Source organism: Ovis canadensis, chromosome 12, assembly GCF_042477335.2.
Source record: "Ovis canadensis isolate MfBH-ARS-UI-01 breed Bighorn chromosome 12, ARS-UI_OviCan_v2, whole genome shotgun sequence".
Taxonomy (NCBI): domain Eukaryota; kingdom Metazoa; phylum Chordata; class Mammalia; order Artiodactyla; family Bovidae; genus Ovis; species Ovis canadensis.
Window position 1 is genome coordinate 40,789,446 of NC_091256.1, and position 26,074 is coordinate 40,815,519.

At 36.7% G+C, this 26,074-nt stretch overlaps 1 protein-coding gene across 12 annotated transcripts in view; it reads right to left on the bottom strand.

Moving 5' to 3' along the window:
• Nucleotides 1–25,721, bottom strand: part of CDC42BPA (CDC42 binding protein kinase alpha) — a 304,528-nt gene extending 278,807 nt beyond the window's left edge. For all 12 annotated transcript variants that reach the window (XM_069545455.2, XM_069545451.2, XM_069545454.2 and 9 more), the window contains exon 1: nucleotides 25,255–25,721. In XM_069545455.2, coding sequence (XP_069401556.1) covers nucleotides 25,255–25,432 — 178 coding nt within the window. In that variant the 5' untranslated portion in view covers nucleotides 25,433–25,721. The remainder of the gene's footprint in view (nucleotides 1–25,254) is intronic.
• Between the last annotated feature and the right edge of the window lie 353 nt (nucleotides 25,722–26,074).

The window sequence follows — 26,074 nt, forward strand, 5'->3', positions numbered from 1 at the left end:
CCCACTAGACATGAGGCCCTCAGAAGCAGCTATCCCAGGTCTCCCAAAAGCAGCCCAGAGCACGCAGGCCTGCCCACCTGCAGCCGGTGCGTCTACTGTGGCAGACACTCCGTGCCTGCACTGAGCCAGAGGTAGTGGACCTAGAGCAGCATGTCTCTGAGCACCCTCATCCAGAGCTAGAGCTTTCACAAGTGCTCCAACTCCAACTGAATGTGATAACAATGCCTCAGGCAAGAAACTGGAGTAGGACAGCCTACAGAGACTCAGAAGACCTGAACTTCCGTACTGGACATAATAAGAACTCCCAAGGAATCCTAGGCAGGCTACACACATCCTTTAGTGTAAGACAAGAGAGAGAAAACCCACCTGGTCCTGGGTAAAACCAGAGCAGTCAGTCAGAAGAAGAAAAAGTTAGAGTGAAGGAGTAAACATTGCCTAAGACTGTAATATTAATATTCTTCAGGCCAGAACAGCAATTTTCTGAAAATTATTTTTATGGCTCCTAAGCAGCACTTCCAGTGAGTAACTAAAACAGTTGTTTACAAAACACTCTAAAATATGTTAGAAAATAGCAGGATCACTTCTAGTGTTTACTTATGTGCATTATACATATGTGACATAAGAATTTTGATGCCAGCTGAGTGGAAAAAGACAACAGAATTTCTCTAGCACAACACTGTAACAGCAATGGGCTCTCTGTTATTACCTGCAGGCAGCTAAGTCTTTGCTTAATATAGCTTTTTAAAAACACAGATGATAAATTATTTAAGTATTTAAATTAAGTATTTAAAACACAGATGATAAATTATTTAAGTATTTAAAATACTAGTTGCTCAAGAGCAGGTAAAAAGCAAACAGCAGAAAGGCACACCTCTACCTCACTTTTTGCTAGTGGTTCTTACATTTACTCAAGTGTACAGCCAGTGAAATAAGCCAGTCGATAAAGGACAAATACTGCATGATTCCACTCCTATGAGATACTTAGTCAAATTCACAGACAGAAAGTAGAATGGTAACGGTCAGTGGTCAGGAGTAAATGAGGATCTGTTTTTAATGGGTTCAGTTTAGTAAGATGAAAAAGCTGTTGATGGATGGTAGTGTTGGTTACACCACCATGTGAATATACTTGATGACACTGAACTGTACACTTAAAAATGGTTTAAAGGGAAAATTTTATGTATATTTTACCACAATATTTAAAATAAAGATTTTTTTAATTCATAGGAGAATGAAAAACTCAAAACCTGAGAAACTGAGAAATTTCCATTCATTAACTTAATCTTTTCTGCAGTTAAATAAATTGTCCATTATTCTTTTATTAGCAGAATATCAGTGCTCTAAAGAATATGACTTAAAGTCCACACACTGATGCAATACCAACGTCCTGAAAAGATACAGATAAGTCTCATAGGTATTTTTGCAAGCAGACATTTATAATTCTTTTGATATAAAATGATATAGAAATTCCTATATAGGTTTTCTAAATATACATAAACAAGAGAAATATAAATGAGTAAAAAGTATTTAACCCACAAAAAAATGATGTTTCATAAGCCATTGTAAAAATATCTACTAAGAGCTAATACAAATTTTGTCTTACCACTCTTTAACCAAAAAGTAACATCTATTTGTGATGAAAATGTTTGTAATACATTTACTTTCAAAATGCTTTACTAGCTTATTTCAAATAACTGTTGAACAATCCATAAACTCTTTCTTCTATAACAGGAAATGAATATAAAGTAATTAATGCTTTGTCTTACTATATCAGATATGATGGTGTAGTTTGATAGGGATTTAACAAAATGTTACAAGAATTACTTTGTAAAAAAAAAAAGATTTACTTTTCTATATTTTATACTCAAAATGAGAAACTGAAGTTCAAGCAGTTTACAAGGTATGAACTAGTCATAATCCAGAAATTTATTTCCAAATAATTAATCTGAAACTTAGAATACAATATCTCATCAAAAGTGTTACAAATAGTGGTTAGTTTTCCAGCCCACTTAAGTGGGTAAGTTTAAACCTAAGAGTAAACAACTAATTATCAATTCTTTCATTCACCATCACTTTCAAGAGAGTGTCTGAACTTAATAGCACTGAAGATGTACTAATATTCTCAATCTACGATTCCTAAAGAAATACTAAATTGGTCCCTGGGTCTAGACTTCAAGGCAACATTTGGCTGAGCTTCTCTCTTACAAGACACCAAAGTTCTGCCAACTAGTAGAAATTAGGCAGGCTGACAAAAGGATTCAATTCCCTGGCAAACATCTCCAGGTGGAGATACATGGTCCAATCAACACTCCCCATCTATCCAGCCAGACACACGGCCCAACAGGATCATGACAAAATTCTCCTGGATTCTTGCCTTAAACAGGGAGCAAAACAAACTGCCTCGACGGTACTAACGGAGGAGCCAAACATTTTATAAAGAGTAAGCCGACACTCTCCAGTGTGAAGCTATGATTCTTAAGCAGAAGTGCACATTAGAATCAACAGGAAAGCATTTTAAAAATTCACATACCATTTCCTCATCCTGAGTTAACTGAATCATAATCTCTGGAAGTGATTTAAAAATCACATGTATTTTGAAAAAGCCACACGAGTTATTTGGACGTATACCCTAAGTTGAGGCTTCCCTGGTGGCTCAGACAGTAAAGAATCTACCTGCAATGCAGGTGATCCAGGTTGGATCCCTGGGTCAGGAAGATCCCCTAGAAAAGGGAATGCCTACCCACTCCAGTATTCTTGCCTGGAGAATGCCATGGATAGAGGAGCCTGGCAGGCTACAGACCAGAGGGTCCCAACAGTTGGATACAACTGAGGGACACTCTCTCTCTCTCTCTCTCTCTCTCTCACACACACACACACACACACACACACACACACACACACACACACACCTCTACCCTAAGTTAAGAGCCACTGCTTTTGAGGACTTTTACATCTTAAGCAATTGTTCAATAGCCACATATACCTATGAAAGAAAGACCAAATTCACTTTCTTGGTTTCATCTATCTGCTCCTGAAATAAAAGACCCAAATTCCATCTGGCCCAAACTAGGTAAAGGGACCCCATTAAAAAGTCACAATGAAGGCTTTTCAGGATTTGGTGCTGTTTTTCTTGAAGAGTGCCAGGTAATTCCATACAAATTCTAACCTCTAAGTCCCACATGCTCCTGTCATCTACCATGGAAATATCAATTGAGAATAAAATCTAAGAAACTCCATCTTTGTCTCTGTCTCAGACTGGTATGAGAAAGGAGCAATCTTATTTTTGCACTAGTCAAATGATTTTGGCACAGCCTAGTTAAAACTGCAGGCTTCCCTTGTAGCTCAGTCAGTAAAGAATCTGCCTGCAATGCAGGAAACCAGAGTTCAATCCCTGGGTCGGGAGGATCCCCTGGAGGAGGGAATGGCATCCCACTCCAGTATTCTTGCCAGGAGAATCCCATGGAGGGAGGAGCCTGGTGGGCTACAGTCCATGGGGTCGTAAGAGTGAGACATGACTTAGCAACTAAACTACCACGATAAAACTGCAACATAGCCTGCTTCTGAGCAGCTGGATGTAGATACAGGGGGGTAAAAAAAAAACACAATCCCACTAGCTGATTAAACTTATCACCACGTGTGTCCTGTGAACACAACATTCCTGACGATCTCTATACCTCTCGTTAAGATGGCATCACTGACTTGATGGACATGAGTCTGAATGAACTCCGGGAGTTGGTGATGGACAGGGAGGCCTGGCGTGCTGCGATTCATGGGGTCGCAAAGAGTCGGACACGACTGAGCGACTGAACTGAACTGAGCATGGTCACCTCATATCCTCTAAAATCACTATTTCATACAGTGCAGAAAAGAGGTGGCACTGCAGGCCTAAGGCTCCTATTCTTAGAAAGACCTGCTGGCAAGGCTGGTCCTTGCCTCAAGTCTGGGAACTCGGGTGTGGGAAGCGTCCCCTCAATCCTGACAGGAGTTAGTGGCTCAATGTGCTTAAACTGTGTAAACAATATGGCTTAGGCTGAATGCTTGTGTTCTGGGCATCTGGAATTTTGTACGTGCTAGTCAGAGTGAGCCCATGTTACCAAGCTCCAAGGAAAATCTTGGGCAGTAAGTTTTTCTGAGTTTCACTTATTAAACATTGTTGGTAGTCAACACTTCACACATGATGTCATAGTACACTGTTGAAGGGATTAATAGCATCTTAGGTGAACTATGGGAAAAGATTCTTGGAAGCTTCTCTTTGGTTTCCTCTGCCTTCACCCCATGAGCTTTTTGTCTTTACTGATTTTGCTTTGCAGCTTTTTGTTACACTAATCATGACTATGACTACATGCTGAGTTCTGTGAGTCCTGCTAGTGAAGCACCTAACTGAGGGGTAATCTTGGGGACCCTGTCAAACACATCTCCTCTCTCCTGAAATTTCCAATAACTCCCACCACTCTCAGCTGATTACTCTGTCTTAAATATTAATGAAATAACAGAAGCAATCAGAAGTGAACTCCTTTATCCTCCCACAACCCTGTAACTGTACCCTTGTGCTCTGCCTTTCTACTATATATATATATATATATATATATATATATATATATATATATATATATATATATATAAAAGTGCCCTGCTTTATTCTCCTCTTTCCTATATCATAAATCTGTCTCCTCAGTGGATCACTTTTATCAACCATAGTTTTCCCCCATGCTTAAAAACCCTCCCTAATCCCATGTCCCCTCTAATTACCACCAGAATTCTTTGCCCCCTCCATCACAGTGAAAGCTTTGTAAAAACTGTCCATATAATTGTCTATATACAAATACATAAACACATATACGTGTGCTTATGTGTGTGTCTTCCACTTTGCTCCATTTTCTCACCTGACCCAATTTAGACTTGTGCCTGCATCCTAGCCACATTCACAACATGTGACAGTCCTTTCTTCTGAAGCTTTTCTTTTGACTTCCTGACAACATGTTCTCCTGGTTTCTTCTATCTCACTACCCACTCTCCATTTCTGGCTCCTCTACTGCTCAAGCTTGAAATTGTGAACGCTTCCAGAGTCAGCCCTTAATCTTTTTCTTTTTATCTATACATTAAAAATTCTCATCTAATCCCATGGTTTTACCTATAAGCAGATGAATCTGAAGTTTGCGTCTCCAGTCCTAACCTCTGAAACAACTATGTTTCCAGACTAACATATCAACTACTGACTATTTCAAATGTGGCCAAAACAGAATTCTTAATCCTCACCCTACTCCACTTCTCAGGGATAACAGTCTGACTTCCTAGAGGACTCAGTGACAAAGAATCCCCACCTGCTAAGGCAGGAGACACAAAAGACGAGGGTTCAGTCCCTGGGTTGGTTAGAGTCCCTGGCACAGGAAAAGCCAATCCAATATTCTTGCCTGGACAGAGGAATCAGGTGAGCTACAGTCCATGGGGTCAAAAAGAGTCAGACACAACTGAACACAATGGCAGTACAACTGAGTAGCTGTGATTAAGACTGTGAGCTCTAAAATCAGATTAAATGGTTTAGACCTTGACACCACCACTTAATACCCCAGTTTCCTCATCTATAACAATAATGTTACCTTCTTCATAAGGCTGTGCTGATTATTATTAAATTGGATAATCCATGAAAACTGCTTAAACACAGTAAATAATCAATATTATTATATTGATTATTCCTGGCACACAGTAAATAATCAATATTAGCTATTGTTATTCTGCTGGTTGCCCAGAGCAAAACCATGGGTCATTCCATGACTAATGATCTAAATTATGACCCAAAACACCCTGTCATGTTAAACTCTTATCTTCTTTAGCACTCCTAGAAATATCTAAAGTAATCCTATTTATTTACATGTTTATTTCCTGAATTCCCCCCAAATTTTGATGTAAGTTCCATGATAGCAGAGACCCTGCTTGCCTTGGTCATTGCTGGATGATACCTACCACATACCTGATATGCCATAAATACTTGTTAAAATGAATTCATGGGTGAACTCCAAAATCTTTCTATCATAACAAGTGACTACAAATCCTAAGGCTACTTATGCTTTGGTAGAAAGCAATTTCCAAGATTCCTTGCTTTAAAAACAAATACATATTCAATGGCTTCCTACTGTCCAGAGTCAAATTCAACTTATGTAGTAATACTTCTCAAATGGCCCCAACCCACCATTCCAACTATATTTCCCACTATTCCCTCACTTTGCTTCAAAGCACATGCCTTTGAGCTTTCCTGCCTCCATACTCTAGCTCCACTCTTCCCTTCCATCTAAAATGCCCTTCCTCCTACCTCTAATTCACAAAATGCTGTTCTAAGGATCAGCTTAACTGATCCTTTTTCACTCCCTACTCCCCTTATCAAAAGTAATCCCTCTTGTGCCTCCTTTAATACATTTATATTCTGCTTAATTCCTTGAGGGTAGGAACCACATACTGTCCATCTTTATTGTTCCCATACTCTATATATATAATAATATATATTATTATTATTATTAATACTCTATATACATAACTCCCACACTCCATTATACATATAATATTTACTGTGTACAATAAATATTTATGAATTAACTTTGAACAGACCTTCTCCTAACCACACCATCTGGAGATATCATAACAATAAAGATACACTGGAATTTATTTGTGTCAGAGATACAAGGAGAGCTGATTCTTGGTGTGACATATATAAAATGACAATTAATAATCTAAGATTATTCATTTTAGTTGCCAAATGAGCACCACAAACAAATTTTACAGGCATTGAGAGGAATAAGCCAACAAAAGATGTCATGGCTTATGCTCCAATTAAAAATAAATTTTAAAAAAGATGGAATGGCTGAGAAAAGTATCATTTTAATGACCATCTGCAATCTTGAAGTTAAAATTTAATTGTATATATCTATAACGCATCCTTTTCTCTGTTCTATACAGCAACACTGGCTCAGAATCCTTAAATCAAAAGCACACATTAGAGAAGGCATTACTTAGAGGTGGTCAGGGAAAAGGCAAAGAACACCATAAAACTTTACTGTGGCACTAATATGCCTAAAGAAATTGCTATAAACTGCTAAAAACCACAGTGCCAACTGTAGTAGAGACTGCTTGTGGTTTACCCAGAACCCAGCCACTCTTTCTAAACAGAATCCTAGTATTGTTATCTATACTTCCCTTACATAGCCTATGCATCTTCAATAATCTCACCAAAGTAACCACTAGCTGAAAAACAGAAATGTTTTCTCATTCTGGCTATTCACACTAGAGGGGAGATTTCGGGGGTGTTTCCATGAAAGGTAGGCTTGTCCCTCTTGAAAGGGCTATAGGAAGCCACTTCTGTCTGTCCCCGTCTCTCAACCGCTCTCTTCTCCCACTTAAACAAGGGATCATGTTGCTCCAGTGCCATCAGTACCGCAGTCTCGAGGGAAAAGTGTTAAGAGAAGCCAATGCTACAGCCGTCGTGAGTACAAAGATACAGTAACACAGAAATGATATAGAATACAGTCTACATAGAATAATGTAGAAAAAAAGATTATGATAATTCAATGTTAATGACAACTAATGCTGAGGGTGTTCTATGTGCCAGGCACTGGTCTAGTACCACATGTGCAACATTTTAGTTAATCTTCACAACTCTGTGACGTATATATAATAACTATCACCACTTTTAGAGATGAAGAAACTGAGGAACAAAGAAGTTCATCAAGATGCACCATGGCTTTGTCATGTTAAGTGGAAAAAGGAGAATATACAAATACCAGAAGTGTTTCCATTTAGAAAGCTAAATGTGCATATAAAAAACCACCATAATAAGAAGGTACAAAAATGACAAAAGCTGCTATGTCATAGTGGCAAATTTTTTTCCACTTTTTAAAAAATTGTAGTGGCCATTTATATATTAAGAACAAATAATTTTAAAGTGTAATTTATAAAACATATATATAAATTAATCCCCTCAAACACTGCACACAAAGAGAAACCAAATTAATATAATTGGAAAGGCATATCAATTAAATTCAGATCTAGAAAACCAAAAATCTCAAGTTAACCTCAACTTAAACAAAATAAAAATGTATTTCTTTTTCAAACAAAAGAAGTCTGAAGGTAAACAGTCCAAGGCTGGTAGGGCAGTCTGACAAAGTTGTCAAGGGAATCAAGATGCTTTCACCTCCTACTACGTCATCCTTGGAGCATAGCCCTCATGCGTCCATCCTTAAGGTTCAAGCTCAGAAGATATCACCTGACATGTTCTCTGTATAGCAGAAGGGAGTGAGTGGGGAAAGTTCACCTTTTAATGAAGCTCCTGATAAAACATATCACTTTCACTTAATGTCTAATGTCCAAAACTAGTCCTGTGTCCAAACCTAACTGCAAAGAAAGCTAGAAAATACAGTCAACTGAGTATTACTAAAGAAGAGGAGCCTGCTCAAAATTCTAACAGCCTTTTTTAACAGAAATGAAAAAGCCAAACTTCAAATTCCCATGGAATTACAAGGGGCCCAGATTAATTAAAACAGTCTTGAAAAAGAAGAACAAAGTTGGAGGGCTCACTCTTCCTAATCTCAAACTTATTACAAAACTATAGTAATCAAGGTTCTGTGATACTGACATAAGAACTGACACACAGACCAATGGAATAGAACTGAAAAGTCCAGAAATAAACCCATACATTTATGGCCAACTGCTTTTTGAAAAGGGTTTAAAGTTCATTTGATGGATAAAGAATAATCTCTTTAAGGAATTATGTTGGGAAAATTGGATTTCCACATGTAAAACAATGAAGTTAGACTTCTACTTCACACCATATACAGAAATTAACTCCAAGTGGATCAAATTAAAAATAGAGCTAAACGGCAACCCACTCCAGTATTCTTGCCTTGAAAATCCCATAGACAGAGAAGCCTGGTAGGCTACAGTCCATGGGGTTGCAAAGAGTTGGACACGACTGAGTGAATTCATTCACTCACTTGCAAACCGTAAAACTCTAGGAAGAAAATATAGAGAAAAATCTTCATGATATTGGACTTGGCAATGATTTCTCAGATATGGCACCACAGGCAGAGGAAACAAAAGACAAAATAAATAAACTGGACTTTGTGAAAACAAAAAAACTTTGTGCATCAAAAGACAATTATCAACAGAGTGAGAAAAGGCAAAGCACAGAATGGGAGAAAATGTTTGCAAGTCATATATCTGATAAGAGCTTAATATTCAGAATACATACAGAAGAACTCTTCAGCTTCTTCAGTACAGAAGAACTCTTCAATCTCAACAACAACAAAACAAACAACTCCATTTAAAATACCGGCAAATGACCTGAATAGACACTTCTCTGAAGAAGATATGCAAATGGCCAATAAGCACATGAAAATCCGTCACTAATCATTTGGGAAAGGCAAATTAAAACTACAATGAGATACCGTTTCACACATACTAGAATGGATATAATAAAAAATGTCAAGCTACCAAGTGTTGACAAAAATACAGAGAAACTGAAACGTTAGTAAATTTCTGGTAGGACTGTGCCATGGTACAACTGCTTTGGAAAACAGTTTGGCAATTCCTCAAAAATGTTAAACACAGAATTACTATATGACCCAAAAATTCCACTCCTGGGTACACTTCCAAAAGAATTAAAAACAGGAAATCAAACAGATATCTATATACCCATGTTCAATGCAGTATTATTCATGATAGCCACAAAGCAGAAACAACCCAAACGTTCATTGAAAGATGGATGGATAAAAAAATGTGGTAATATACATACAATGGTATATTATTCAGCCTTAAATACAAATGAAATTGTGATATATGCTACAAAAAGGATAAATCTTGAAGACATTAAGTGAAATAAGCCAGATACAAAAGGATAAATACTGTATGATTCAACTTTTATGAAACATCCAGAATAGGCAAATTCATAGAGAAAGAAAATAGATTACAGGTTGCCGAGAGCTTAGGGGAGAAGAAAATGGAAAGTATTGCTTTATTAGTACAGAGTTTCTGTTTGGGGTGATGAAAATTTTCAGAAATAAGACAGCTGTGATGGTTACAAAACACTGTAAACATGTCACTGAATTATACATTTTTAAATGGTTAAAACAGAAATTTTTGACATATGTTTAGCCACCAAAAAAAACTGGTAAAAAAAAAAAGAAGAAGAACAAAGGGAGACAGGAAAATGGGGGAAACCAGAGAGATTACTGTGTTTTTCATCCATCTCAGAAACAAATACATACACACACACACACACACACACACACACACACTCATGTTTAGTAAGAATTTCAGGCAGCTACAATTTTCAAGGGTCCTTCCCACCGTGACTCCAAATTCAAATATATTTCCAAAGCACTGGTAACAAGGAGCATTTAGAGCACATCCAAAACACATACACAAACAAAAAATAATCACAAGTTTAATTATAATCAAACAGCACCAGAATTCAACCACTATAACTGCCTTTACTCACGCTGTATTATTTTTGTAGTAATAATCTAAAATAACAACCTAATAACGTTTTTTTAGTTTTAATAATTTGGCTAAATATGTGAATAAACCAGATGGCATTCATATAGCCATATCTGCTATACCCTAAAAACTCAAAAGGAAAATTAATCAAAACTAAGCTGAGCTTTCCTTGGAAGAAAAGCTATAACAAACCTAAACGAAATATTAAAAAGAAGAGACATTACTTTACCGACAAAGGTCTGTCTAGTCAAAGCTATGGTTTTTCCAGTAGTCATGTATGGATATGAGAGTTGGACTGTAAAGAAAGCTGAGTGCTGAAGAACTGATGCTTCTGAACTGTGGCACTGGAAAAGACTCTTGAGAGTCCCTTGGACAGCAAGGAGATAAAACCAGTCAATCCTAAAGGAAATCAACCCAGAATATTCATAGGAAGGACTGATGCTAAAGCTGAAGCTCCAATACTTTGGCAACCTGATGCCAAGAGCCAACTCATTGGAAAAGACCTTGATGCTGGGAAATATTGAAGGCAGAAGGAAAAGGGGTCGACAGAGGACAAGATGGTTGGATGGCATCACCAACTCAATGGACATGAGTTTGAGCAAGCTCCAGGAGATAGTGAAGGACAGGGGGGCCTGGCATGCCCCCATGGAGTCCATGGGGTCGTCCATGGGGTCGTCCATGGGGTCGCAGAGAGTCAGACGCGACTGAGCGACTGAGCAACAAAGCTGAGCTAAACACACTGGTCATCTATAAAACTCCATATCCAATATGCTGGAATAGAGTCATACTTAAAGGCATGTAAACACTAGCCTTTACATTTTGGAGGCTAGTATCTTTTAGAAATGGACAACCTTTAAAATAGAAGACATATAAACCAGGTGAAACAGTTAATCATAGTGAAAATCCTTCTGTGAAAGGACAGTAGTAAACTGAACTAAACATTTTCTCGGTATTTTTTCAGAAAGTTTTCCAAACTTTCAAAATGAGAAATTCTGACTCCAATATAATTTGAGTAACATGCGGAGAATTTTAGGGGAAAAAATTTAGTCCAAACAGCTTTACCTGAAAATTCTTAGTATTGGGGCTTTTAAAAGTCTAAGTAATTTCTATTTCAAAAACTACATACTCTTACAAAAATCATCTTTGTATACTTCAGAACTGAAATGTAAAGTAGATACTGCTACAAAGGAAATATTACTATTGCTACAGGAAAAATTCCTTCATTATTTCCAAATAGCAGCTATATGACATCATTTCCTTTTATCTCTGTTTTTTAAAAATGGGATGGTTGAAATTTTATTTTTTATAGCATACCTAGTTGAAAACAAAATGATACTAGGTTATTATAAATATTTCATTCTAACCCTGGGTAACTATTTCAAACTATGGACGCTGCTATCTAGGAATTCTGGTTAGAGCTACTTTCAATTATTTTGATTCTAAGTAAAAGCACTGTATCCAGAAACTGAAAAATGATCACCAATTTAAGATTTAAATTGTAGTTTACAGCAATACTATTTTTAATGTTTTCTTTTCCTCTTTTAGATGAAATGCAAGAATAAGTACAGAATGTTTTAAGTATACAATCACCAATAAAATAAGTTACCAACAGTCTGGAAAACAGTAAAAATGACCTTCAACAACAGCAATGCATTCAAGAAAAAAATCAGGAGAATAATCTCTCATGTAAGGAAACAAAGTACTGAATAACTGTTTAGTCCTTTGGGCTGCTATAATAAAATACCACAGATCTATTTCTTAAATTCTGGAAGTTAGAACTCCAAGACCAAGGTGCCAGCACAGTGGCCTTCTGTGTCCTCACATAGTGGAAGGGTTCGCAAGCTCTCTGGGGCCTCTTTTATTATAAAGGAACGAATAATCCCATTCAGAGAGGTTCCACAAAGGCCTCACTTGCTAATGTTATCATCTTTAGGGGTTTGGATTTTAACATATGAATTCTGGAGGGACACTAACATTCAGACCTCAGCAGCAATTCAATAATAATTTGTTTTAGAGTGTGTTTTTCAAGTATCCTAGAGTTCAAATTAAACAAGGAAATCATCCCCTGAAAACCTGACCCAGGAGTAGTTAGAACACAGTCCAGTTTCCCACTAAGTCCTACTGCTCAGTAACTACCTGAAACAAACTTCTCATAACCCAGCCCTAAAACAGATATGAAAAGGATAACTCAAATTATTTAGGTTTAAAAAAATTTTCTCTGTGAAATATTAAAATTTATTTCAAAAAGATCTGATTTAATATGAGGCATTTCCTTGCATTTACAAGGTCCAACAGGAATTTCAGAAGACTCAAGAGAGGCTGTGTGCTTAGTTGCTCAGTAGTATCCAACTCTTTGTGACACCATGGACTGTAGCCCATCAGGCTCCTCTATCCATGGATTTTCCAGGCAAGAACACTGGAGTGGGTTGCCATTTTCTCCTCCAGCGCATCTTCCCGACCCAGGAATCAAACCTACATCTCCTGCACTGGCAGGCAGGTTGTTAACCACTGAGCCACCAGGTAAGCCTACAAGAGAAGCTGAGTACTGTTAAAACAAAGCTATCCTGCAGCTGCGTATCTGACAAGCATTCTGATGTCTGTTGTCATAATACCTGGTCGCTTGCTACTTTATAGAAGTGATCATTTCATCCATCTTTCATATCATTTGTATAATTTAGTTTGTCTTTATTGATCTACTAGAGTTCTTTTGTTGTGTGTTCAATTCCATAAACATTGAGTAATATGCGTGCCTTATGCAACTTCATTAATGTAATTACATAGAATTTACCCTACCTTTTCCTAAGATAAAGACTATTCATAAAGTGCCATCTATAAGAACAGAGCAATCACTAAAAAGGAAAAAAGACTATCTGCTCAAAAATAAACTGATAAACTTTAAATCTCCTATTTACCATATCCAGTTTTGAGCTCCTTGGTTAAGGACTTAGAAAAAAATTTGAAAATGAGATTAATGAGGAAGGATTAAAGGAACAGGGACTACATAACTCTTCAAAAACTATTTTTTAAGTATTCATGTTTATTAGTTATTCATAAACACAGATTCAATTGCCAATTAAGGTTCAAGAAAACCACCAGGCCCTAGTAAGTACCTTCACCCTCACCAAAAGCCTTTCCCTTTCTGTACCAACCTCCCAACAGTTACAGCATAACCTTATTCACTGTTTCCATTCCTGTAACATGATGTGTGACCATCTTCTACACAAATCTTTTTCTTAATAATTGCTTTCTCATTTGCTTCATTTTCCAAGCAACTCTAAGCTCTCCCCAGATTTCTGAATATCGTCTCAAGATATTCACTTGTATCAGATATTAAAGAAGTCTCTCAGGGAGATTTCTTTGCTGCCTCTTATCTGGGCTGACTGACCTCTGTGCCCCATGCAATCACTGTATTCTCCCTTCACCATCATCCTAGGAAATCCTTTCTTCTCTCCCCTCTACTGGATCTCCTACTAGGAGATATCCTATATTTTCTCATCTTAATTTCCTCTCTCATTTAGTTGGGGCTAGAGCATCCAACTCATCACAGTTTGTCTATGTCTCTCCTGGTTTCAGCACAAGTCGATATATTAAGAAAATCCCTAGTCCCAGGTAAACCTGGATGGTGGGTTACCTTACTGGGAGTCCACGGGTTGCAGGCAAAACATTTTTTGAAGACCTGCAGCTCTTAACATGTCCTCATCCCACCTTCACACCTGATTGAGAAAACGGATGGCTACAGAATTTCAGTTTGGAAATCTTTTTCGTTCAGAACACTATCATCTAGCTTCCAGTGTTGCTCCTGAGAATTTCAGAGCCTTTCTGATTCCTGATCCTTTGTATTGATTAGTTTCTTTTTGTAAAACTTTTGAGTCTGTTTTTTGTCCCCAGAGATCTGGAAACTCCACAGTGAACTGGCTGTAAATCTTGGTATGAATCTATTACCACCCCTTGTGCTGTACTTGGTGGGGCCTCTCTGTCTAGAAATTCATGTCCTCCAATTCTAGAATATTTTCCTAGAGGTTCCTCCCCTCCGTCCTCCCAATTGGAATTCCTATTATTCAGACCTCTTAAACTGGTCCTCCAGTGTTCTTCTCTTCTATCCCTTTGTGATTTTTGCTCTATTTTCCAAGAAACTCCTTGTTTTACCTTCCAGGTCTTGAACTGAGGCTTTAATTTTAGCTATTACATGTTTAATTTCAAAGGATTTTTTATTCACTTTTATTCCTTTTTAGGACATCCTGACTCATGACTTACTTCATGGTCCTTCTCTTATCTCTTGAGAATATTGATAGCTTTTTTGAAATTATGCTTTCTCTGCAGATGCTGTTTCACGTAAGGTGTTTTTTCCCTGTTTTTCTGTTCATTTGCAGTTATACTTATTTCCTTACAGGCTTTCTTCAGATATTTGACAATCCTTGGTTTTCTATTAGGTTTGAGAAAATGAAAGAGCTAATCAAAGCTCTGAAGCCCTGGGTAAAGCCCACTGATAATGAACTGCACTGAAGTGTGATTGCCTAAGCCCTTTGCTGAGGAATCCCTGATATATCTATATCTTAATTCTTGATTTTGGAGCTGGTCAGATGCTCGAGACACTTCTCTAACCTCCTGCCTTTGTGATAAAAGCCTAGTTGTCCACATTCTGGTAGTCAAGCAAAAGTAAATAAACATGTATTTACTCTCCTGTTTTCAATATGAAATGCCAATCCTAAACTATGCCTAACATCACTCAACACAAAAAAACCTCTGTTTTACTGAAAATGAACATCCAATCTTTGAGGAGGAAAGACAGGAGCCAGGTGGCATGGAGGAGGAGAGGGGCACTAAAGCTCCTACTGTTTACACAGCAGTTTCAATGGATCATCCACATTTTAGCTCCACCCCTACCTCAACTTTCACAGGTTCCTGACAATACCAACATCTAAGACTTTTGAGGATTCTGCCAAGTAAAAGGGATTGCTTTACACAATTAACAACTTAACACTGGTCGTTCTCAGATGTGCTAAGTCAGCAGTTATCACCCGTCTACCTGCTTTCTCAGCTTCCAATATTTCACTGTATCCTCCCGTTTTTCTCATCCTTGAAGATTCATGACTTTTTAAAAATTCCTTCACTGTAATTTTAATGGGGTTGCAGAAGAAAATGCAACTAATTTGTGTCCAACTCATTAGCACCAGACTATGATAAATGTCGTGCAAATAAACACACACTCAATGTAAGAAAGTTTTATCTTCAAAAACTAGAGATTATTTGCATTTTATCTTATTCCTTTAAATAGTAGCATCCTCTTCTCCTTACCTTTACCTTGATTAAATACTTATAGACTGTCTACTGCTAAGGGAGGGGATGATAAACCACTACTTGTAAGAAATCTCTTTTGAAATAAAACAGGATACATCAGTGAGAAAAGAAATCAATGGAATACTAATAGCTAAAAAATAAGCAAGTAAAAGATTTGATTAATAGAAGATTCAACACTTTATATATAAAATACAGTTTAGGAAACACTAGGGTATACTGTGAGTTTTCTTCGTGCTTACTATCAGTCCACAACATGCATTTATGGGTGCTACATAATCTTTACTCCACAAAACATCCTAAGTGAATGAATACCAATAATTTTTCAGGATTATTTTCATCTTCTGAGTTGAGGTCTAGAACTCTACCACTGATGTGCAGGTTGGAGCTTTATAAATATAAAAATAAATCATAACTACCCTTTTCATAATATTTGCTGTTGGTGATAAAAATATACATGAACTCAATATTTACTGAAAAACAGTTCTGTTAATAACAACAAAATGTGACAATGCAAAATATCCTAAGAGAAGGAATAAGATGCTGTCTGCATAGTCAGACATCAGAAGGAAAGACACCTCTGATGCCAATATAATTCAATAAAATATTATCAGTAAGTTATGTTTGTCAACAGTAAAATAAAGTTATTTACATCCCTGTATAACTATACATGCCAACTAAACTTTCAAAACTAGCGTTTTATCTTCCTTTATCATAAGGCCCAATAGAAACTTCAAAACCAGAATGAGAAAAAAGACAACATAATTTAACTATCAGTTCAGTTCAGTCGCTCAGTCGTGTCCAACTCTTTGCGACCCCGTGAAATGAATCGCAGCACGCCAGGCCTCCCTGTCCATCACCAACTCCTGGAGTTCACTTAGACTCACGGCCATTGAGTCAGTGATACCATCCAGCCATCTCATCCTCTATCTCCTCCTGCTCCCAATCCCTCCCAGCATCAGAGTCTTTTCCAATGAGTCAACTCTTTGCATGAGGTGGCCAAAGTACTGGAGTTTCAGCTTCAGCATCATTCTCTCCAAAGAAATCCCAGGACTGATCTCCTTCAGAATAGACTGGTTGGATCTCCTTGCAGTCCAAGGGACTCTCAAGAGTCTTCTCCAACACCACAGTTCAAAACCATTAATGCTTCTATAAATCACCAGAAAAAGAAAATTCTAAACCAACCTTCAACCTTTTGGAAGAATAAGCTATTATTATTATCTCAATTTTCCACTGATGATAAAACAGACTTAGAGAAGTTAAGCAACTTGCTTAAATCAACCAGCCCATAACCAAGGGAGTCAGTCTGAAACCCAAGTCCCTGCTATTGTTTAGCATATAGGTTTAGAACAGAAATATTTCAGGGTGAGGTATTCCACTGTAGATCTTCACCATGGAAACTCTAAGTATTAAATTTGATTAAGCTTTTATCACTATGAATAGAACAAAGTGAATAGAAGTGTTTTTTTTGTAGATTAAATCTACAGCGATGCGTAAGCAATTTGAAATAAAAACTGAAATTTAACAAATGACTGCATGACTGAACTCATGTATTCTTAAAAGACTGTTTTCAATCACATAGGTACGTATTTTCAAACTTAATTAGATCAGGGTTGAGAGGAATAGTGTTGATGAGGAAGAATTAAAGAGAAAAATTAATGTATGTCGAAGTGAGTGGGAAAAAAGACTAATTGATCCTGTAAGTCATTTATCTTTAAAATCAAGTCAAATTACTCTCCAGTTTATTATCTACCACTCTATACTCAGAATAGAAGTTTACAGTAATCACAGAGTTCTACTTGCTCACAGAGTGTTGAAACAGCACCAATTATATATGGCTTCCTCTTTAATAAAAGTACTGTATATTCTGGCTCCTTTGCAATACACATAAATAGGTGCTGGCACTTGGAACCCATAGTTTCACAGATGCAAATAAACAGTAAAGTTCCCACACTAATCCTAAAGTCTGAAACCAACAGCTTAGCAAAAACATTATAACCTTAGAAAAAACAATACTTAAAACTACAATGAATCCTGAAATTGCATGTCCATGATCTTTTTCCTCTGAAATATCACAAAGTAATGATAATAACTAAAGCTTCAAAAAGATACGGTGAGAACTCTGAATTTGTTGTGAATGCCTAGAGCTGAATAGCAAGTTGATATGAGAGCAAGAAAAGGTCATAAACAGAGACCTATCAGTAATGTCTAGGACTTTAGACGCTAACAGCACTGATCCATTATTGTATTTAATTTCATTCTGCTTTACGGGGTACTTTTCCTGGACGCAAATGCTCGCCAGCCTCACTCATGTCCTACTCCACCATGATTAAGCTTATCTTTCAGTTCTTTTGACTATCACACAGGAGACAAAAGTTCACAACCACTAAGTAAAATCTAACTTACTCAGATGTGGATTTTCTCTCCGAACCATACAGTGTTCCAAAATTTCCCTGAAAATTAACTCTTTCTATCCCTGACACAAGGGACACCATGACTTCATACTCAAAGAGCATTTCCCAAAGGGTGTTCCATGGAACACTGGCTTTCGTCCATCTTCCCCAAAACATAAAAAATTTCAGGATAACCCACAATATTTCTAATGTTTAATTTTGTTCAAAATACTTTCCCGTATTTACTTAGCCACATAAACCTTCTCCCCTCCGAAAGCACCTATTCATATCCCAGATTTCCAGAACCCACTTAAAAACTAGGGAGGGGGCTAGAGTAAAGAAACCCTAACTCCCAACAGAACAGTTCCTGTGAGGAAGAATTAATGGGCAAATAGTGAGACTGGAAAGTGGAGTCAGGTCTTTGAGCCTCCTGTTAACTATGAAAGCCGAAGTGCTACTTTCCTACAGCAGCAGATAAAGCAGCCCTAGAATGGGAGGAGGGGTACTGGCCAATAGAGGCTCATAGCTGTTAACTGGAAGAAGTGGACAACGCAGAGGGGAAGTATGGAGCAACTAGCTGAGAAAAGCAATTCTGTTACTCTGGTCAGTATCAAAGGGGGAAAAAGGAAATCCCCTGGATCTGGAAAGGAGTTTTATAGGCAGTGATAACAAAAGACAGTCATTCGTATGTCTGGGATGACCTGTATTTATAGTGTGGGTCATTCAAAAAAAAAAACCTTTATGGAAAGAAGTTCTTGACTCAAGACACGCAAAATCTGCTGAGCAATTCTTCGTATTAGCTACTGAAACTTGAAGGCAACCTCACTGGAAGTTTTGTGAGTAACAAGGGATGAGACCATGAGTAACAAGGGACCCAGCAAACCTTGCTCACCTGTATCTACTGTAACATGCATCTGGAGTACTGGGAAGGCATAAACAGAAACTACAACCAGTATCTGTAGGTCATATCCCTCACGTTTGACAAGTTACACAACTTTACAGTCAATGGAAGTCAACATCCAGGAGCCCAAAGTCAGAGAAGGAAAAATGTGAAGAGAAAGGAAATGAACCATCAAAGACAAAACAAATGAGTGAATTCACCTGTCTATTAATTTATAAGTTAAAAGTACCCAGTTATTCACAAATCAGCCTGAAGTAGCAACCCAGGAAAACAGTATATTCATGCTCATCATCTCATTTTTCCTCTCTCCTATTCTCCCTCTCTCCTTCCAAGTATCTTATCCCTATCTAAGTTCCTTTTCTTTAAATTCTTCAGTCTGTCCCTAATTTAAACACGTGTGCTTTTTGAAAAGGATAATTATGTCCATAATCTTTTCACTGTTAAACATCCAACATGCTTTAGTATCATCTACCCTAGAATTCTAACTCTGCTCATTCCAATCTTCAGTAAAATATACAAGAAAATACAGGAATTCTGTATAATAGTTATTCTTTCAACACATGGCTACTTAGTATTTTCTATTCTAGTATATTTAATTTTTTAAATGCTAGCTGGACTTAGTAAACTGATTCTAAAACCTATCAAAACTAATAGGATGAAATCAGCAATATATACAATATACTGGCAATAAGTGAACATGAAGAGAAAAGGTTCAGGGAGAATTTTTTTTACTACCATAGAAGAGGAGTACAGTAAAATATTAATTTGCAACAAGCTCAGTTCTTTTACTTTAAAATAGCCTGAGCTTACTATCTAGTATTAGTCAAGTCCCAGGAATTATTTCATAAAATTTCCAAAATTATTTCATAAAATTTCCAACATATTATGCTCTTTGTGTTTACACCACTATGCTTAGGTATATCCTACATTTTCTTTTTTTTAATAGTTGATAGTTTTTTTTTTCTTTAATTGTATTGGTTTTGCCATACATCAACATGAATCCGCCACGGGTGTACACATGTTCCCCATCCTGAACCCCCCTCCCACCTCCCTCCCCGTACCACCCCTCTGGGTCATCCCAGTGCACCAGCCCTGAGCATCCTGTATCCTGCATCGAACCTGGACTGGGGATTTGTTTCTTATATGATATTATACATGTTTCAATGCCATTCTCCCAAATCATCCCACCCTCTCCCTCTCCCACAGAGACCAAAAGACTGTTCTATACATCTGTGTCTCTTTTGTTCTCTCCCATACAGGGTTATCGTTACAGTCTTTCTAAATTCCATATATATGTGTTAGTATACTAAACTGGTGTTTTTCTTTCTGGCTTATTTCACTTTGTATAATAGGCTCCAGTTTCATCCACCTCATTAGAAGTGATTCAAATGTATTCTTTTTAATGGCTGAGTAATACTCCATTGTGTATATGTACCACAGCTTTCTTATCCATTCATCTGCGGATGGACATCTAGGTTGCTTCCACGTCCTGGCTATTATAAACAGTGCTGCAATGAACATTGGGGTACACGTGTCTCTTTCAATTCTGGTTTCCTCGGTGTGTATGCCCAGCAGTTGAAATAAGTTCCTAAAATTATTATTGTTGTTCTTGACATCCCTGTTCTCACTCATGGAGCAATGTATCCTTTTGAAAAGAAAGAAATAGAAGAGAAGTGGAAATATAATGGCCACCACTTATGAACATGCTTCTATCATGTGCCAGCATTGTGTGAGATCAAATAATTGTACTTATTACCACTCTTAGAAGAGACTAGATTATTAGGTGACTAGTATAAAGGAAACTACCCAACCTATATTTCTGGTGACATTTATGATGATCCTAATTGAGGACTTAAATAAACCTAATTATGTGTATTAAATGAACTCTTTGATAATTTGGTATGATTAATAAACTCTACTTAGGAAAAGCTAACAATGAAGAACAGTATAAATGAAAAACAAAGAAAAGATTCAGATTTCTGTAATTAGGCCATCATCACCTCCCTTAACAGATCTACACATCAAAAAATGTGAATAAGCTTTAAAACTACTCTAACAAAATGAAAAGTTTAAACCACAGTACCTACTGATGTACTCTAGTAACAAGTTTATTAACCATTCAGGCTATTTTATGTGTGTGTGCATACACTGAATAAACCATAAAATTACTGTTGTTAAAGGATAATTTAAATGAAATATTGTAAACTCCAATATTCAGAAAGCATCAAAATACAGTTAGCCACATACAGTCTGGCTTTTTTAAATTTGAGTAATATTATCTTTCCTCTATTTTTTAAGCAACTTGATTCAGAATTTCCTAAAATTTTAACTTTCCATTTCAAAGTAGAGGACAGCCAATTTAACGAATAACATATTCATTTAGTCACTACCAGCAAATTAGCTTATAATGTAAAAGCTATTTTTACAACTCTACTGTAGAGTTACACTACTGACATCAAAACTATTATTTTATAAACAAAACATATAAACCATGATCATTTTGACAAAAAATAAGGACAAAACATAATCTTTCAAGTCTTACTGTGTATAACTGTAAAATATAAATTTGACAGTGATCTATGGCATTAAGGTATAAAAGCACTCTTATCCCCTTGCTCTATTGCTCAATGGCTTAATCCCCTCTTCCTCTCTAGAACTCTACTTACTTCCTCCCTGAGGCCATCAGCACCAAATGCAAGGAGCACTATCCAAAAACAAAATCTGACTTTGAACTGTCCGTTTTCTCACTGTCATGATGCTGTAATGAACAAAACATTAACAGTATCAATATAAATATGAAATAGGTCATAACTAGGAATAAAGTGAAACTGATGGAAATGAAGCAAGTCAAACAGAATTTTGCTGACTCCATTTTTAAAAATAAGGCATATGTAGGAAGGAGAGTTTGGGGGAGAATGGATGTAAGTACACATATGGTTCAGTTCCTTTGCTGTTAACCTGAAACTATCACAATATTGTTAATCTGCTATATCCCAACACAAATTTAAAAGTTTTTTTTTTAAAGATATTATCTGGATGACACTTTCATTAATACAGACAGCCAAACACAAATATACAGCATGTATTAACAGAGTATTTACTACTGCTCTCCTGTTGCAAATATTGGGTCCTTTAAAACTCAAACTAAAAACTGTATCATTTAAGGCAAATCTAAATTATCAAATTTAACTGCAACAAACAAATTCTTTCAGTCTATCACAGACCAAATAAATAATGTTAAAAAATTAAACTGAGGCCAATTCACTATCTGGAAACCTCCTTAATCTAACTGCTTTTTATATAATGCTAGGTAGTGAGAATAATGGAGAAGGCAATGGCACCCCACTCCAGTACTCTTGCCTGGGAAATTCCATGGGTGGAGGAGACTGGTGGGCTGCAGTCCATGGGGTCGCCAAGAGTCGGACACGACTGAGCGACTTCCCCTTCTCTTTTCCCTTTCAGGCACTGGAGAAGGAAATGGCAACCCACTCCAATGTTCTTGCCTGGAGAATCCCAGGGACGGGGGAGCCTGGTGGGCTCCCGTCTATGGGGTCGCACAGAGTCGGACGCAACTGAAGTGACTTAGCAGCAGCAGCAGCAGTGAGAATAAACTAAGACATTTCCCAAAATGCGTAATCAAATCATACTCAAAGAACAACGGATCTATTTCAATAATTAAATGAGGAGACTTAAATTGTTAAATAACCCAGTTTCTCAAATAACTTAAAAATAGTCAATACTACTACTCCTGATGTGCTTCTTGACAGCTTTTTCCATTCTTTTCTTCCTCCTTACCCAGACTTCTATGATTGGTATCTTCCACTTTCAGACCTCAAACACCAACTTAAAAATGCCTGAGACTTAATAGACAGTGCCTAGTCCCAAAGCCTGGCTTCCCAGGTGGCTCAGGGGTAAAGAATCTGCCTGCTAAGCAGGAGACACAAGTTCGATCCCTGGGTCAGGAAGATTCCCTGGAGAAGGGAATGGCAACTCACTCCAGTATTCTTGCCTGGGAAATCCCATGGACAGAGGAGCATGGTGGGTTACAGCCCATGGGATCCCAAAAGAGTTGGATACCACTTAGCAACTAAATAACAACAAAAGTTCTAAAGCCTACAAAATAAATCCTAAAAATTCTAGTCCCTTGTTTCCTATTACAACAGGAGTGTACTTAAGAGACTGTATATATTATTTTTGTTACATCACACCAGACTTCTAAAAGACAAAATATGAAGGATCATACTAAAACTCAATTTACTTTAAAACTGTGAAAAGTCCCTGTTTTAAAATTATTTAAAAATCTACTATATTATAAAAATAAAATGTATTTGGCCAAACACTTCTTTGACTTTTTTGGTTTATGTGGTTTACATTAAATATATACAAACAAGTTTTTTTTAATACAGATAAAAGAAACAAGATCCAGGAAATCATAATTTACTGGAAAATGTATATAAATTTTTCTGATAATACAGCAAAATATCTCATAACATAAATGTAAGTTCTTAACAACCAAAAGGCAATTGAGGATAGTTTTCTCTTTTTTCATAATTTTTACATTACATTTACAACTGGTACATACAAAGAGTTCTCCCATCATTTTACAGATGAGAAAGAATAGATATTAAATGACAACCATAATCATAGACTAGAGTATTGCTATGGAACCATAATTTAAGAACTGAAACTCTAACTCAAAGTATCAGAATCTTTGTGTTAAATTTTGAAAAAAGAACTAGAAAATTTCTAAATTTATGAAACATGAAGTGTAAAACTACACAGGCTTTATAAAATATTTTGCTCTACATATAAATACTCACTAATCCAGTATCAAAGTCAAACCTGTCTCATTCTTAACTCAGTGAGCTCTTGAAAGATGATTTAAAATTCTTACATTTCCAGTATGAGTTTAGTAATCTGTTTCTTAAAATCATTCATGTCTTATACACACACATATACATAAATTTAACCCTATGACATCAAGTTACTAGAAAATTCCTGACATTGACATATTGAATAATTAAAGTTATTATGTGCATGCAATTCTGAATACGTGATTTACCTGGCAAATGAATTTTTAATAAATTTCAAGTCCAAAATATGGAATAATCACCAACTGACTTTTGCTTCAAAAAAAAATAAAGCTTTACTTGGGAACAAAGACATTTTAGTATAAAAACTTTCCAACAAACTCAAGTATCCTTATTCCATAGATACAAAATAACTTCTTTGGCTAATATCCTTCAAAAGTCAGTGTACCGATACAGATGCATTGATATGTACTATATTAACAGTATGATGTGTGATGATGTATACTCTTCTCACAGTGAAGTGGTGGATGCTGGAACTTGCTCACAGGTAACACTGGAAGCAGAACTTAAACTAAGACTTCAAGCTAAAGGTCACGTGGAGCATTTGCTCTCATCATTGACCTACTCCAACATCTATGTCTTCTAAATTACATCTAGATTTCGGAGAATGAAGATAAAAAATGAACCAGTTTAGGTCTGAATTAAATTTGGAGTGAATCTAACTCTCAGGCAGGCAGGAGTTGCTCCCAAACATTCCCTAGCAAATAGTATCACAAAATTTTTAAACTATTTATGTCATCTTACAAACATGACAATTTTTGGCAAGTCCAAGTTTAGTCATTTCCTTGCCTTGTACTATATAGAGATGTAATAAAACCCAGTGATGACCACCTTCAAGTTCCTGTTGACCTAAGATATTTTAAAACCTCCTCCCATTTCCAGAGTGACTTCCAAAGCCTTGGAAGGAATGTTTCCACTAATAAATACCTTTCACTTAAATGCCTGTTAGACCACCACTTTTTAGGCAAAATGAGCAATAATCCATTTCCGCCCATCATAGAATTATTCAAAATTTGTCTGACCAAAAAAACGTAAGTTCGTCCCCTCAAGTTTCACATTAAATCAAGGCAACAACTGAGTACCATGCCTGCACTCTTGGGAAAATAGTTAACAAAAACTACTGAAAAAAAAAAAACCTTGAACTGGTGTCTACTCTTTTATTGTGTGTATACATACATATTTAAATACATAATACATACACAACAGATAGTATATGTTTATATACTCATTTACAGAGTAGAGAGTTTATCACGGTAGCTCTCTGTAACAAATCACAATGGCCAGCTAAAGAGTTTTTTTTCAAATACAAACTTACCCCATTCTAGGTATTCAAGAATGTTCTTCTCTCTTCTCAATGGAGAATTATTGCATTCATCGTACAGGCAGATGAGGATATCCAGTAACGTTTCCACACTGAAGCACTGCCCATTGGTCTGAGCGGGCCCATCCAAAATAAATTGCTCCAACTGCCTCAAACGCACTTCTCCAGACATGTTTGCTTCAATCTCCGCTGGTTTTCCTTTCAATCACTTAAACGATTTTGACTATGATTACTGAAACCTAAATGTTAAAATGTGTGGTTTAAAAATAAACCACTTGTTATTCAAATAACTGTCATGCAATGCCGGCCGGTGCTGAATTCAACATCCAACACGCCAGTAACCTCACTTAACTGAAGCGTCTTCAATTCCGCACATATACATATATTTTTGAGGAAAAGTTACCATAAAATATATATTTAATACATTTTTTAAAAGAATAATACAATTAAATCGTATATTTAAATAAAATAATTAAAAAGTACAGCGAACCAGAGTCAACACTTCTTTAGGAAAAAAAAAAAAAAAAGCTCTTCTCCTTCATTCAAAATTCAACTCGTGCAACAGAATCCTGAAACGAATCCGGCTGCATCATTTATGAATTAAGTCCCGATCTGCATCAGCAATTCACTTCCAGGCAGAAGGAAAATCGAAAGGGGAGGAAAAAGCCAGAATATATATAAGGGGGAGGGAAAACCAAAAATTCTGCTGCAAATCCTCCCAGCCACCACTTGGATAACGCATCAGAGGCAATTTCTCCAGCGGGAAAGGGAGGGGGGCGAGGTCCCTGAAACAGCCCCTCGGCTCGGAGCACGC